The 16,759-nt window shown below is 43.1% G+C and overlaps 1 protein-coding gene across 3 annotated transcripts in view; it reads right to left on the bottom strand.

Moving 5' to 3' along the window:
- Positions 1-16,759, bottom strand: part of LOC120904848 (phosphatidylinositol 3,4,5-trisphosphate 3-phosphatase and dual-specificity protein phosphatase PTEN) — a 48,813-nt gene that overhangs the window by 27,753 nt on the left and 4,301 nt on the right. For all 3 annotated transcript variants that reach the window (XM_040315266.1, XM_040315267.1, XM_040315268.1), the window contains exon 3: positions 3,832-6,262. In XM_040315266.1, the coding sequence (XP_040171200.1) occupies positions 3,832-3,919 (88 nt within the window). In that variant the 5' untranslated portion in view covers positions 3,920-6,262. The remainder of the gene's footprint in view (positions 1-3,831; positions 6,263-16,759) is intronic.

The following is a 16,759-nucleotide window of genomic DNA, read 5'->3' as shown; positions in this document are numbered from 1 at the left end:
GAAATTATTTAAGGTGTATGACTCGATTTTTACAACCAAAATGACGGACAACTGCAATCGAACAGACTCCACACACACACACGACACGCTCACGAATCAAAGTAGTTGCGTCATCGTGCAGGGGACTGATTATCAGTGGCAATTGAAAACAAGGTCAAAGGCATGGTTGTGGTATCATTAGAACGTTTTTTCTTTACTTCCATCATTTGCTTATGTTTGATTGTAGCCGAGGTAGGAATCGGTGACGTATTAATGTGTGCAAATCTATGCTTCAAAAATAAAGGAATTAACAAATTAAACAGATAAATGAACAAATTGAATAACAAAATAAATTTTTCAATTTAAAAGCATTTAAAGGTAATTACAATGCTACACCAAAAGGAAGGAAGGTCTTCACATAAATTGAATCATTATCTTAAATAAACTGCCCCAATGCTATTAATACAGTTCCAGTTCGATACAGTTTGTCTCTCACTCCCATTTTTGACCCATTTTTGACAGCGCGTCAAACAATGTTTGCCTCTAGGGCATCGATTCTTGAAGGTGAGCATACATTGTTGAAGGTGCATACATTTTTGTCTGTAAGGAATCAATTTTGAACTGTGAGTCAATCGCTTTTTTTGCTAATTCTTAACTGTGTATTCCAAAATTATTGAAATTAAGTTAAGTAGCTTTTTTATTAATTCTTTTTAACAATTTTTATGAAAATTTTGGAAGTTTTAGTGGGGTAAAATAGTCGGCATATATTTTCAGGTGTAAGCAGTGGCTTTAGAATTTTTAAAATTTCATAATTCGAAAATTGTAAAATTATCATAATTTTTACAAGATTCAGACATTGCAAATTTTCAAATTTTCAAACGGACACAAACAGATGGGTTAGAGTTACAAACTGATGCCTTAGAGCCAAAATTTGGTAGAAACGACTGTTAATAGAATAAATTTTATTTAGGTGTTAAATTATATGAAAGCCCCATTGTGCCTCAGCTGTGTAACATTTTCGTGTGATCGACTATCTGTAAACTCGGATCGGTGTATGTAAATATTTCCTCAGCTGATAAAGCTCCATATATTTACCTTCCATTAAATATCGTTTGGTGTGTTGTATTATCTTATCCGGTTTGGCTTAACATCTAAATTAGCGTTTTTCCTCAATTTCCTCAAAAACAAAAAAGCAAACCCGCATTTACACACCTCCAGCACTACACATTTGATTGACAACAGATCGTTTCCAAAGTTCTTTTTTCTTGGCATTTCCCAAAAAAAAAACGCATTCTTGTGCACTCCCCCCATTTGCCCAGCCCCCGCGGCGCCCGAGTCGATTGCCATCGTCGCCGTGTCTCCCGATGACCTCGAACAAAAATAGCACAAAACACTTGTGACGCGATCGCGCACGTACTTGACGGGGGTACGTGTGTGTGTGACAAACTTCGTGAAGGTCATTTATGACCGAAAAGACCCTGCGAAGCGTAAAGACTGGACGACGCGTGCATTGGGCTGGGAGTAGGTTTAAAAGCAGGCGGATGATTTTTTAGGGCTCGCATGCACCCATACACACACACCCACAACACACTTAAAAAAAAAAACCTGTGGCAAAGGGGGCACACGATTTACTGTCATCGATGCACATCGGTCGGCACAGTTTGCAATTTGTCAACTGTCATATTTGAAATCATTTGGCAAGTAATTTTTGTGCTGAAAAAAAACTGCATGTAAACACTAATACACATCAAGAAATAGGACAGTGCGCGGGCAATTGTGGTCACACATAACATGTCCCCTTTCCCTTCTTCCCTCGTCTCGCCGTCATCGACTAAGCAGACTTGATGAACGCTACCCCCGTTTGTTGTCTGTTTTTGCATTGGGCAAAAGTGCACTCTAGCGTCAAACGGCCACCGCGAACGCACACAGAGAGCGAGAGCGATCATTGACCCGATGGATGGTGGTGGTGGAACAAAATGGTTTTACAATTGTACTAAACGATACGGTCTTTTTTTCTCCTCTTGGTGGCAGAACGTTTCGTGCGATCCTCGGAGGGATCAAGATGAGGAGAATGGAAACAGTTCAGTAATAGAAGTACATTGCGATGTACTATGAAGATCGGTATCTTAGTTTACAAAAGAGTTGATGAAATTAAACTTTTTTCAAAAGTTATAACTGGTTTCTATTGTTAACGTGTTACAGTAACTAATCAACAGTAACTGGTTGTTGAATGGTAATAGAACAAAAGTTTTAAAAGGTAATTACCTAAATTAATTATTTAAATCAAGCAATGAAATGAGTGAAACAACTAAGCGTAACAAGTAAACTAGTGATGGATAAATATGGCAAAAATCCGGAGTCATCTCCGATCCTACTCCGATAATTTCAGATCCGACTCCAGAAGGTTGGAACGCCCAGATTTATCCGGAGTCGTTCGGAAACGTCCGGAAACGTCCGGAGTCGTCCGGAGTAGAATTCGTCCGGAGTCGTCTGGATTCGGTTGGAGTCGCAGTCGTCCGGAGTCGTCCGGAATCGGTTGGAGTCGGAGTCGTCCAGAGTCGGCCAGAATCGGCCTTTGAAACAAAGGCATGTATATGAAGTGCATGCGCAAAGTGGAAGTAACAAAAACACAACAAAATGAAAATGAAATGAAATTCCTGATAACAGGCTCATTGCATCGGACGGCTCCTGTTGACTTCGATCGACTCCGATTCCGGTCGATTCCGATCGACTCTGGAAAACTCCAAATAACTCCGGACAACTCCGAATGACTCCGAACGACTACGGAAGACTCTGGATGATTCTAAAAGATTCTAAACGAATCCGAACGACTTAGAACGCTCAGTTTTAGGATATTTTTCGCTTCTATAGCTTTAATGAACCAGAAAAGATCGTTTTTGAAGCACGTTTTTACTCGCTTCTTAACTTAATACATTTAACGTCTTTAAAATAAAGAAATTATACATTGGAGAATGTTTTTATTGAGTTACGCAATTTCTTCAAACACCTGAATCTGAACCATGTTTGCAGACCTGTTCAGAGTGTGTTCAGTAGTGGTGGGAGCTCGGAATCGGACCTACCCGATTCCGATTCCGTGTTCTGAATTAGTTCTGGAGCCGATTCCGATGCTGGATTCGATTCCGATTCCGGAGTCGATTCCGGAGCCAATTCCCGAGTTGACTCCGGAGCCGATTCCGCAATCAGAATCGGCTCCGGAATCGGAATTGGCCTGGGAATCGTAATTTGCCTCGATAACGGAATCATAATTGACTCCAGAATTCGAATTAGATTCTTGAATCGAAAAAATAAGTTTTAGAAGCGAAATCAGTCCGGGAATCTCCATAAGAATGGATCTTTTACAACTAAATTTTAATTTTTCGCGGTTATCAATACGTATTATGATTGGACCCAAGCGTCTATTTTTATGGCGATGCCAAAACTGATTCTGTTTGGAAGCCGATTCTAATTTAGGAGCTAATAATTCCGATTCGAGAGCTGACTCTGATTCCGGAACCGATTTCGATTCCGATTGTCAAACCGATTCTGTAGTCAATTCCGATATCGATTCCGAAAACTGATTCCGGACCTACTATCCGGAATCGATTCCAGAAAACTGCGGAGCTAGCCGGAATCGATTCCGACAAAAACTTCATTTTTCCCATCACTAGTGTTCAGATCTATTAAGATTCATTCCTCTATCACTATTTTCATTAACCAACGACCGAAATATCTATAAAATCATAATCATTTACAGCAAACTGTGTTTCCCTACAATATCAAAAGTTCCGCATGTCAAACTCTACTTTTAAAAAAGACACAAGGATTCAATTGCTAAAATGCAAGCATACTTACACGTAAGGTCCAGATTGAACTCATCGTCGGTGTAGCGGAACCGCTGCCCACTAACCTTCTCCCGGATGAAGTTCGTCGGGTTAGCCATGTCCCGGATGGCGCGATTGATGCGATACAGCAGCGCAGCGCGCAAATACGTCGACCCAGCCGTCGCCCGTTCCTTCCTCGCACTGCTTGATGGGCCAGGGACGTGTTTGAGGAAGGTAGCTCTGTTTTTTTTTTTTGTATCTTTTGTGCCACAAAAGCCTGTCGCTGGCCTATATTAGTGTTGTGCTCTGCTAGCCTCTTTAGTAATGCTTCTTACCGTTACCGTTACGTTACGTTACAGAATGTTTGCTAGTGCACCTTGACCCGCTCCTCCTGCGGCTTCCCATGAGTTCGGTGAGTGTGTGTGGGTGGGTATCACCACTGGCTGGGAGTGATGCTTTGTACTTTTAGTGAATAAAGCAGGCGAGAATGTCGAACTTCTGCCGAATTGATTGAAGCGTCGGTTGCTAGGCAATCCGACAACAAGCGTTGAACAGACAGAGCTGGCTGAAGCTTAACTAGCTCATTGCACTTAATCGTACGAGTGGTTGTAGAAATTTATATATTATAACTATACACAATGCCAAAACAACAACTAGTTGTTTCACAATCGGCGACACACTATATTTCTATATTACAGGCGGTAGCTGTTGTTGCTATTTTTTTTTCTCTAACCTATCTTCCCGGTCGCGTTACAATGCTCCTGCATTTCTCTCCGTTTCACTATCACACACCAGAACACACACGGGTTGCGTTCTTTCCGTCAAACACGCGCGCCGCACTTCCCATCCAAACCACATGCGACAACACTACGTTCTTACTGTCCAGCCATTGCTTCCTTTTTGCTTTACTACTCCTCTTCTATCACATTCGCACGGAACTCTTCACATACTGTTAGGTGTGCTCACCAGATGACTAACAGTGGATCTATTGCACACACACATACACACGCACACGCGACGACACTTTTCCACTCGCTACGTGAGCTGATAGCACACGGTGGGTTCCCTCCTGCTGCAGACACAGCACACCCGGCCACATTGCACACGTGGGCTGGAGGGGGAGGTTGGAGGGTACACGAGAGCGGCCACCGCCTGCGCCTAAAAAGCTGCCGAGCTGTCTGCGCGAATGGCGACAAAAAAACTGCGCGGCCGACTCAACCGCGGCCCCGAGGAGGTGGCAGCAGGTGGTGTGGTGATAACGCTCAAACAAACACACAGACACGACCTGCCGCGTTTGCCAAACGGAACGAAACACGGAGTGCCCCGAATAACAACAATAATAACAACAACAACGAAAAACACACACCTTAAACGCGCGCGCGCACTCAAATACACTTACACTCACACAAACGTTAACACAAAGAGGACACAGGAAACACGTTAAAATCTTTGTACACCGTCGTACATGTCTGCAGTACAGAGCCCTGGCTCCAGTGTACTATCGAAGCAGGATGACTAACATCTCACGGATTGCACACACCACACACATACTATTCACGCGCTGCACGGTACACAGGCCGGGTTCTTGTGTAACGCACCATCATCTCGACCTTAAAGGGAGTAGGAGATGCTACTGCTGCTGGGTAACGACGGCTCTGAATTTTCAATATTGCACGTTATCGCCGCCTGCTTAGATTCGCCAACGCGTTTCCTTAGCGCAAAACGCCGCCGCAAACGTGTGTTTGGCTAGGATTGCTCTCTCACATACACACGCGCCACTGTATTGCCGTTTGCGTTTGAATAGTGAACACCCTGCGTACAACGCTCTAGCAGAGACAGGCACTACTACTACCACCACTACAACCAAATCATCCAACACACCAGTACGTTCTCCATTAAGCATTCAGCTGCCTGGAGTACAGCAGCAGCGGCAGCAGTCTACCGCTTATCGTCGTTATGCGCCCCCCTGCCTGCTGCAGCACACACGCATAACCCCACTCACTCCTTTTCCCGCACACATGCTACGTCCCGGGGAAGCATCTTCGCTTCTGCTGGCAGGATGAATGATAGTGTCGCGCGACACGATCGCTTCGCTACAACACAAACCCTAACGCGCGTCGTGGCAGCCTTAGCACCTTCCGTTGATGATGATGATGATGATGGGCAATCTATTATCGAGCCGTTGCACTACTGCCGGTCGTCTCATGCCGGTCGTCGATCTGCTTCTATTTCCACACGGTTGTGTAGAGCACGGTGTCTTGAAATTTAAAACAATTTTTGTTAACGCTTTTTATTTGCAAAAAGCATCAGCACACACACACACACACACACACTGGGTACGAAACACAGACCTCCACGCCACACAGTCAGATGGGTGAGGTGAATTAACTAACAACACATTGCACACTCGCCGTTTGACACGCTAAAATTGCACTGGTTAGATTTGTAAGTACTCCCGGATACTGTGGAAGAGAGAGGGAGAGAAAGAGAATGCAAAGGAAACATTGGATTAGATATGTTGCTTAGACAAGAGAAATTTGAAGACGGGAATTAAAAGAATATTACGACGTCGTAATATATAATGGTAATATATAAAGCAATTGCATTGTCTGTAAAACAAGAAGTTCTCTTAGAAACGTACAGTGCAAACAATCACAACCATAAACCCAAAAAGAAAAAGATTGAATGAAGTAGCCATTGGTAATGCGATCTTCATTGAGGGCTTTCGCCCTTTGCCATACACGGAAGAGAGAAAATGGCGTAACAATGAAGCACCAATGGGAAGCCGCGGATCACGTGATCGATGTGTGGTGATGCGACTATGTTGTGTTGCATCTTTTCTTTATTAGAATGGAATATTTTGCGGATGACATCATTTTTTGGCCTTTGTCTGTCGTAGCCGGAGGACAGTGAAAAGATTAAAAAGCGTAAGACAAGTAGTTGTAGAATTTCACCAAACTACGGCCATGCCATTTTGTGTTCGACATCGTCAATGTTTCAGACGTTGCAGAAGAAGAAACTAACGAAAATTATGAACAATTTCACAATCATTAGGAAGACCAGACAGCGGACAGGGAAACATCTTTCTTAGGTTGCAGTATGAAACCCTAGCTACACATTAATATGCCCAAACACATAACACTGGGTGCACAATTTTCAATTCTTCTCACTTTGGAGCTCGGCCGAGAGACAGTTTCCTTGGCTGCCGGAAGCCTTGTTTTATACGTTTCGGGTGTCGAGATCAAGGTGTATGGATATTAGGAGGTGAAGTACTTAAGAGCAAATTGACATTTCACGACTTGACATAACAATACTGGGGGCTCCGGTATTAAAATCGGAAAGGGCTGGACGGGGCTATAGAAAATTGTATGTGATTTGACATAACAATACTCAAAGATGGCGCCCGGAAAACGCGCTAATAATTCACCTTCTTAATAAACACACTTTGGTCGAGATGTGTTCCTGCTAGTTTGCTGGTGTGTGTGGTAGGAATAGCTCCAGCCCAATCAGAACAATCTACGTAGGAATAACATTTACGCACACGCTCACGCATACGCATGCAAGCGCACCCATAAGCCCTACAAACGTACGGGCCCACAAATAGAGGCGGACCGACCGACACAACGACACATTTGTGTAGTGTATTGCTTGCAGTGTGACCAATGCAGTGTCCTGCCATTCTAAAATGGTTGCGCATGTAAATGGTGGATACAATAGAGTGATAATTAAACGCCAATGGGGAGACGATCACGTGATCACGAGGAGACGATTGCAAACTCTACAAGAATAGCACACGACGCACTGCCCGGACGGAATTCTTCTCCCTATCCAAAAAGCCACACCACCGTCGGGCTTTTGTGTTTCTTGCATGCTCGAAGCATCGCATAAGACAACCTCTCCAGTTCTCTCATTTTTTCACAAATACCAGCGAAGAGGAGTAGTATGCTTCTTCTTCTGCTACTAGAAGGGTCTAGAACTAGCAGAGAGCCCCAGTCCCAATCTTCGAGACCTATATACACACACACACACACGTGTGCGACGGTGCAGCTTTCGCCTTTGGAACGGGTTCATTTCGCCAATGACATCATTTTCCGACCTTGCTGTAACACGGCAGAGGTCAGTAAAAGCGTATGATGATCACGTGGTTGCAATGGAGTGGATAAAATAATGCGTAAATAGATGCGATCCACTGATTGTTTGCTCCACAATTGCCAAAAAGAATGTAGCCAAGGTCATTTTGACGTGGAATTCATGTAGCGAAATCCAAGTAAACTCTACATTTGCCAGCCGGCGAAACATTTTGAATAGGACAGCGCGCCTAATAATAAACAACCTTTTTCCTTCGACGCCTTACCGTTTTACTGACACCGTGTACGCACAACACTGAATGGGTGCCATTTCGCTTGGAGGTTTTGGAAATGGTTTTTATCTGGCGCGTCTAGACCAGGGATCTCCAAACTTCGGCCCGCGGGCCGCATGCGACCCTCAATAGTCTGTAATGCGGCCCGCGACGACTTGGTAGAGGTTAAAATAAATAGTGAAAAGTTTGGAGGCCCCTGGTCTATCCCAATCAGTACCTAGAGACGAATGCAGCCGCGAAACTTAATCTCTTGTCTTGTCTCATCTCTTCGGTGCTTTTTTTCTTCTAGAACATGAAGAAAAAATGCATGCATAACCGCACGTACACAAGCATACACTCATCTCAGCTTTGGCCGGTGTGAGCAGGGCAACTTCCATACACGTGCTTTATGTTCATTACACTGAAGAACTCACAACTCACATCTCATCTCTCACCGTGCAAACAGAAGTAGAGTGACATTTGCAAAAGTACAGGCGATCCCCGAAATACAACACGGTACCTCTTACACGCGGATTCGGAGATTCGGCGGTTTTCCTAATTTGACAGTTCTTTGAGCAAATTGTACTGATTTGACACATTCATTGTGAAATATCAAATAATTTCCGTATTGATCGAATGTAAAATACCATTTCAAAAGGTTTAAAACTGTTCAATTCAGTAGAAACATATCAAATATTTAATTTGGTGGCTATAACCACCCCCTATTTGCAAAATTAGACGAAGATTAGTGATATTTTAGCGGAAAATTACGAAAATTCGACTGACGCGGAATTTTGCGGCCGTTTTCGGTTCCCATTAACCGCGAATATCGGGGATCGCCTGTACCTCAATTTTGCAAACAGAGCTACTTGCCTCGCGCGTAATTGATGCTTCATTCGAAACAGTCGAATTATCCAGTTTGATGACATGCCAGATTATTCTGTGTGTGACTTTTTAATGCCGATCTTAACATAAAAAGAGTTAAACTCTGTTGGCAGGACACCCCACTGTGCGGTGTGAAACCCTTTGGCTAGCAGTGCGTCAAGAGGCGAATGAGGCCAATTGGCTCAGTCTCTATAAAAAAAAGAAAAAAAAGTAGTGCGTCCACCGGCACGTCTATAAGCACCTCGGGGAATAACAAGTGACAGCTGCCGGATGCCGGGGGCACATGGGAACAAGAGAATTGTACAAGAGACGCGAGAGAACAGGCAGTGAAATAAAGATACAAGAAAACGTAACAAACTCATTTTAATTTATTTTGATTATGTGTATAAACAATAATGAAGCAATAATTATCTGGCAGAATTGAGCAATCTACGTGACGTGAAATTTATCATCGCAATTAATCATATTTTATCGAAAACCAGCGCGAAATATTTTAGAATGCAGCTACGATCACGATAAGTTACACATTAGAGCTGCTTCACACCGGACGAATGGGACAATTCGCACGATCGACGTACTTAGCTCATTTAAATATTGGCAACACTAGTAACAGTTGTAATTAATTTATGTATTTAATATTTAATATTAACATTTAAATAGCCAAAAGTCATTTGAACTGTCAAGTTCGCGAGTGCGTTTAGAGCTTGTGCCTATTTCGGTATATTGAGCTACTACAGCCGGACTGAGCTACGTTCGTCGAACGCACGAATTGTCACATTCGTCCGGTGTGAAAGAGCTCTTACGATAAGCTACGTATAGATGCGACCTTATCAGCACCGAGCAGCTACAGGGCGAGATTCGATGATCGCAGGTTCGGCGGAGCAATGGCGAAAAACTAAGGCGACGCTCTGACAGCTATCGAACAAGACATCCGACTCGAACAAACGTATACGACGATACTCGAACAAACGTGTTGTGTTTCATCAAGCTACCAGAAAGCCTGTTCGAGCAAAAGTTTTCACCCGTCCTTTCAAAAAGTGACGTTCAAATTTGGTTATACAAACAGGCTATGAAACCATTCCGATTCCGCCCAGTCAGACAGCCTTCTGTTAAATTACCCATTCGAGCAGTTTTGTATCTGTCATAACAGTAATTTAAGAGCAATTTAGCGGTACGAAGTGTTGTCGTTTGTTGTCAGTGAAAAGATGTAAATTAGAACAAAAAGAGAATTGTTTTAATGATCTTTTAGTGGAAGAAGACATCGGCGGTGTGTTTAAAACTGTAAAATGTAAAAAACAGCCGAGAAATTGCATTTATTAGTGCTATTTGTGCACCACCTTCTCCGGGTGAAGCGGCTGTTCAAGTCGAGTTTGCTTAAAAAAATACATTGTAATCGTTTGTATAAGTTAAGGACAATGATTGAATAAAAGCATTCAACTGTAATATAATAAATTTCGTGTTATTTATTAACAATTTGGCCGACAAAAATAAAAATAAAATAGAGGAAGGAATAGGATCTGTCAAAACTGCTCGAATGGTTAAATTAACGACTGCTAATTTACCATTAAATTACTCTTAAATTACCGGTAATTTAGCGGTAAGATAGGGGTAAATTAAGTCCGATTTGTCTGACTGGGCGATCCCGGAATCGACTCCGGTGGCGATGTCACATCAACGTGCTCTATCGTGATAAGAGAGATAGAGAGAGAGAGAGACAGTGAAAACAATGTAAGATGAAACTTCAAGGCACCTATAGCATACAGAGATTTTGATCTTAGGGAAAATACAGTGAAATCTCACTAATGTGTAGTCTCTTCTAGATGAATTGTTTACTATTGAACATTTTTAAGGTTCCGTCATATTCTATACATTTTATGTCTTTTCAATATAAATGTCTTCCTTAGGCGAATATCCTTTAAATTGCATATGCGATTTGGCAGCTGAAATTCTTAAAATCAATTTTTGGGTGAATGTTCACAAAAATGTTGCTCAAAGGATGCCATATTTTCCCGTGGTTTCTGGGATACCTCATAGCAACACCTTCATAAGTGTTCCTCAACATGAATACTTCTCTAAGCTGACGATCCCTTTACGATTCACCTTACAGAGATTTCACTGTAAATCAATGTGTTGCTACGGCGTAGCCAAGAGGGCTGGTCTTTTTTTACCACTATATGGAATATGGTCTCTTTTGACCACTAACGAAAATAGTAAAAACTGCCATTCAAAAATTCGCCTTAAAGAATCTATGCAGTCAAATCGCACCTTAAGGAGACATTCATCTACCTTAAGGAGAGTAAAACATACATGAAATATGACAACATGGTTCGTTCGATCGTTTTAATATACTTTCATTGTGAGTAATTTCTAAATTCATCAATCATTATATAGGAAAGCGGAACACTACAACCAGGTTTTCAATCTGTTGTGTTGTGTTCAAGTGTTCTGTTGTGCAAACATATCAAAATTCTTACTTTTTTCTGACGTCTTGAGAAATGGAATTCTTAGGAAGTTGGTCGCTTATCCCTGCCAAGTCACTATGCAGAAAAGGCGTTCACACGTTTGGCAATCCGGAGAATACTGGACCCTGGACACCAACTCCCTCTGTTTCCTGTCCATCTTCAATTTTTTTGAGCTTGAGTCACTCGAATTACGCCGTACTCAAGCCCGATCCTCATTCATCGCCTCCACATCCTACTCCATGCAGCCGACGTCCCTCCTCTTCTTTCCTCTATCGACTTTTATGTCCCTGTCCGTCTACTAAAACATCGTCCTTCTCTAGCTCCTTCCCAGCCGTCGAAACCAATTTGGCATGAGCGATCCGTTTCTGAATGGCATCAGACGCTTCAACGATTTCTCCCTCCCACTTATTTGATCGTGACATTTTTTCGGCGTCATATAGATCTAGGCTGCGGACCGACACCAGTTCCAGCTAGTGTTCTCCTTATATTCCTTCTTTAGTTTCCTTTCTAAATTTCCTTTTCTTTCCTCTACTTTTTCTATCCATACTTCACCTACTACCATGGTTGAGGCTAGTTATAAGCAACTTATACTTTTGTTAAACCATTAGCTAGACAAAATAAATTAAATGAAAATGAAAATAGCTTGTAGCTGAATATCCCTTGTCAGTATTTTATCAAACACCGCAGAAAACAGATTGAATTCTACAAGTGAACTAGATGATCCCAAGACCGAACAACTCCCGCACGCACAAGAACAGTCCCGTTTGTTATAACTGAAGGAGCAGCATGCTTTCTCTTTTCTTCAATGTAACGACACTACCAACTCTTTGTTCATATTAAAATCGGTGGAAAAAAGTTCATTAGCGAAATTAACACTCAAGTCTGTACTGGTAACTGGTAAGTATCTGAAAATACTGCCAAAAGTGAACAGCAGATGCTGTGGGTACACGATCGATTGAACGAATCGTTTCTTCCCTTGGTCTATGTAGCCGACCATACTAGCATGATTATGAGCACACACACACACACAAACACGCACTGGCAGGCAGGCAGAGCAGTCAGTCACGGTCAAAGGTCTCGCGAGCTCACCCCGTTCTACCCAAAGGCAGGAAAGAACTTGATGTGGAAGAGCCACTTCTTTCTTCACTTCACGCACCACCACAGGCGCACGCCGACCGCTGCCGGAGAAGTGTTCGTGGGGTAAATTGAATTAAGCAATCCCGAAAATAGATCTAGCCAGACGCAACCCAAATGACCTTGACATTGAGGAAGTCTGGATGGATGGTTGGATGGATGGATGGTTAATTAACTCAGCTCTAGGGGTGGGAGAAAGAGAGAGAGAGAGAGAGAGAGAGAGAGAGAGAGAGAGCAACCGCGTGCGCAGGGTATTCTTTCGCTTTCGTAATGAATGCCTTCCTTTCCAAGACGATATGAACAAAAAAAGGGAAGACTAGGCGTCGAGATCCCTCGACCCACGATCATCATGTCGTGGGAATGGTTCTATGGATCTACAGCCTCCCTCTCTCTCTCTCTCTCTCTCGCTCTCTACGGAATGTGTGTCTGTGTTTGCGCAACCATCCAGTCCAGCCAGTCAGCCCTTGGAGTGATCACTTACGTCGAACGCGATCCTCCAATTGAAAGCATGGCGTTTGAGTAGCATTAACACACTGTGAGAATCGCACCACGTGTGATTGGGAAATGGAGTTTTTTAGTACCGCTTCTGTGTGTCCATGTTCAAAAGTGTATTTTACACGAGTGGTTGAGTGCTGACTTCTTAGACGGGCGGTTTTGGAGTGCCAGTTTTGGTTGGTTATGCGATTAAATATGCTTTGTGGATCCTTATTAGATTATCGCACAAATAAACCCAAGATTAAACCTAGCTTATTCCCTGGGCAATTCATAGGAAAGGAAGATCCATTTTGATATTGTTCCAATCGCAAGAAGTGTTTGATAATCCAAAGTTGAACGACATTTAATCTACCGTGATACCCCCTGCATCTCCCAACACCAAACAAAACATACCCTTTTAACGTAAAACTCCAACAAATTTCGGCAAGCTACCGTAGACAAAAACAACCGACCAACGAATGTTTAAAGAGTCAAACACCGCATTGTTTATCCATGTTACACAATCGGCCGGTTCGCATGCAGATTGACCTGCTGAAACGGCATCACATACAATAAACCACACACACACACACACAAAGTGGACAGCACACGCGCGACGACACAATTTGCATATGACCGTTGGAACGTTACACGTTTTCACTGCGCGGCGGCACCTCCACTGTGTCCCATTCACGATCGTCACCCCACCCAGTGCCATCCTGCTAAATGTTGCGCGGTGACGAATGTGCAAAGAAAGTGGGTGATGATCGACAACACTGAGGAAGCGTTTGAAAGAAACGATCCCATGGAAAGGGCGGCAGGCGAGAGAGAGAGAGGGAAAGGGAGTGCGCGCACGAGTGGGAAAGCATAAAAATAACCTCGAATTAGTGCACGCTTAAACTCGCGTTTGCTTCAAGCCAACCACCACCACCACCACCACCAACAACCCCAAGCAACACGCACACGTGTGTGCGCGCGCGCGTCTTAGATGCCCTTGCGCATGCATGGGGGGTTCGCTTCCCTTTTCTGCCGATCAGCTGGCGGCTAGTGGTGGTGGTGGTAGCTCGATTAATCGGTCCGGTCGAGGTGCACGGACACGGAGCCGCACGCGCAACATGATCCCTTCCAGAGCCAGTGACATACTGAACGTTTTGGATTTGCTTTGTTAAGGAAAATGGGTAAACATATTAGGCGCAAATCATTCGCGTAGATGATTGGTGAACGATGCGTACAAGGTGAAGTGGATCATTTGATGAGATGAAGTTTGGGGGATTGCTCAACTAATAATTATTAGCGGGGAAAAAGTTGTCAAATTAGCATCAACACTAGAAAGTTGGATATTAATGGACATTTCAATGTTGACCCTTATGAAATATTTGAAAAAAAAGATGTTATATTAAGATTTTAAACCAAGTTATAAAAATTAAATTATTTAATAAAATTTTGGGAATAACACGATTGATTGCAAAAATCACTGAATTGAACAAGAAAATCCAATGTACAGTATAGTGATGGGTAAAGCTGGCAAAAATCCGGAGTCGACTTCGATCCAACTCCGATTATTTAGAAACTGACTCCGGAAGGTTACTGCCCATTATCCGGAGTCGTCCGGAGTCGTCCGGAGTCGTTCCGAGTCGGAGTCGTCCGGAGTCGTTCGTAGTCGTCTGGAGTCGTCCGGAGTCGTCTGGAATCGATTGGAGTTGGAATCATCCAGCGTACATGCGCAAAGGGAAAGACAAAAAAATTATAACGAAATGAAATGCGTGATCACAAGGATATTGCACCGCACGGCTCCTGTTGACTCCGACCGACTTTGATTCCAGTCGACTCCGGACGACTCCAGACGACTCCGAACGACTCCAGACGACTCCAGACGACTCCGAGCGACTCCAGGTAATTCCGGACGATTCCGAACGACTCCGAACTACTCGTAACGACTCCGGACGACTCCGTACGACTTCAACTCCGGGCGCAACTAGTGGTTCAGATTTTGACAGCGTCGGAATCGGACTAACAATAGCCGTAGTCGGATCGGAGCCGTGGGTGCGCTCCAAAGAGCACATCACTAGTACATAAACAAGTCTAGCTGATCGTTTCCCAAAACTTCCTGTCGCACTAAAGCGAAAAAGGTGTAAAAGGAGAGCCCGAAAGGCGCTGCAGGGTGCAGGATCAACAACAGACAACCTGCACAAAGGTGAAGGAAACCCGAACATCTCGACAAGACAAGTTTGTGCATGTGTGTGTATGTGCGTGTGTTGTGAAGCACGGAAAGGCGAGAAAAAGGGGTGAAATGATGAGACGCATAAAGCAGAATTGTCGAGATTTTTGTTCCGACTGATGCTGCTGCTGCTGCCTTCGCCCTTCGTTCTGCTTCCTTTCTTTCTTATTTCTCCATTTGCTTTTCCATCAAGCGCGCGCGAAGGACCTGCCCCTGCGCGAGGCGGTTAAAAGTGTTGATGCGGTGTTATTGCTTTGCTGGCCTTTTTTCCCCCTTTGAGACAGGATGCTGCTGGGATGCTTATGTTGTTATTCAAGGGGAGGAATGGTCGACCGTTGCTTAAAACCACACAGGATGTGAGGTTGGTTTTTGGGCGCGTACGGGCACAACGCACAGGTACAATAATATTGAGCTTTTCGATCTCTTTTCTTCCCATTTTACACATTCGCTCGATCGGTGCTGTTTTTCACTTTCTTTCTTGTTTCAAGAAATTAAATAAATGTTCAAGGATTTTAATGTTCTTACACGCAAGCATAGTTTAGCGAAAAAGGTTAATAACAGCAAAGCCTTCAACAAACATCTATTGTACTTTCGAACAGTTCAAGCCTCGGTTAAAGTATTCACAAATGGAAACATCATGTTTTGAAGCAAATTATTTGATCAATTTGGATGCAATTTTCAAACAATATAACTTCAAGACCAAACATTTCATTACAGTAATTTCCATCTCATACCCTTTTACTTCCACTTGGTGGTGTGGTATGGATTGTTTGGGAATGTGTCACATAACGATCACAGCTCTCATTCATTACGGCTTGAAATGCAATAAAATGCCAACGTGTCAACCGTAGCTGCCTATCGTTGTGTTTCCTGTGTTTCCTGCACACAAATGACCTATCTTCTCCCCTGCTATGACGAGGGTCTACTGATTTATGGGTCTTTTAACATTCGCCAGCCCTCATAGTTGAGATGCGCCCATGATCCCATGGCGGTCAGCGCCATTTGAGGGTGGTCAGTGCAATTACGCGATGGGTGTTTGAATGTATCATTATTTGATGCATTCTGGATGTATTAAAAGGTACAGTTACTTTCTGTGATATCTATTTATTCCACAATCTATTTCCTTAATTCTTTCGAAATGAATTATTTACTCGAGCGTGAAGTAAGACAACCATCATTGAATTTAGAAATGGTAGAAATGCGATAGGAGTCATTTAATTTTGTCAGATGATAACAAATTACCGTCAAGTCTTTATAATTTAAAAAAAAAACAATCCAAAATCATGAAATTCTTGAGTTTGAATTCGTCACATGAAAAATTTAAAATTTGTGAAAAAAATTGATGAAAAGGAAAAGCTTAAAATTTGTACTGGGACCCTTCACGATTCTAGTCAGCTTTTTGTATGGATTTTGACAGTTGGAGGCTGAAATCATGTAAACACGCCAT

The sequence above is a fragment of the Anopheles arabiensis genome, chromosome 3, assembly GCF_016920715.1.
Source record: "Anopheles arabiensis isolate DONGOLA chromosome 3, AaraD3, whole genome shotgun sequence".
NCBI classification, from domain to species: Eukaryota; Metazoa; Arthropoda; class Insecta; order Diptera; family Culicidae; genus Anopheles; species Anopheles arabiensis.
Note: the sequence above shows the minus strand (reverse complement) of the source record. Positions and strands in the feature narration are given on the sequence as shown.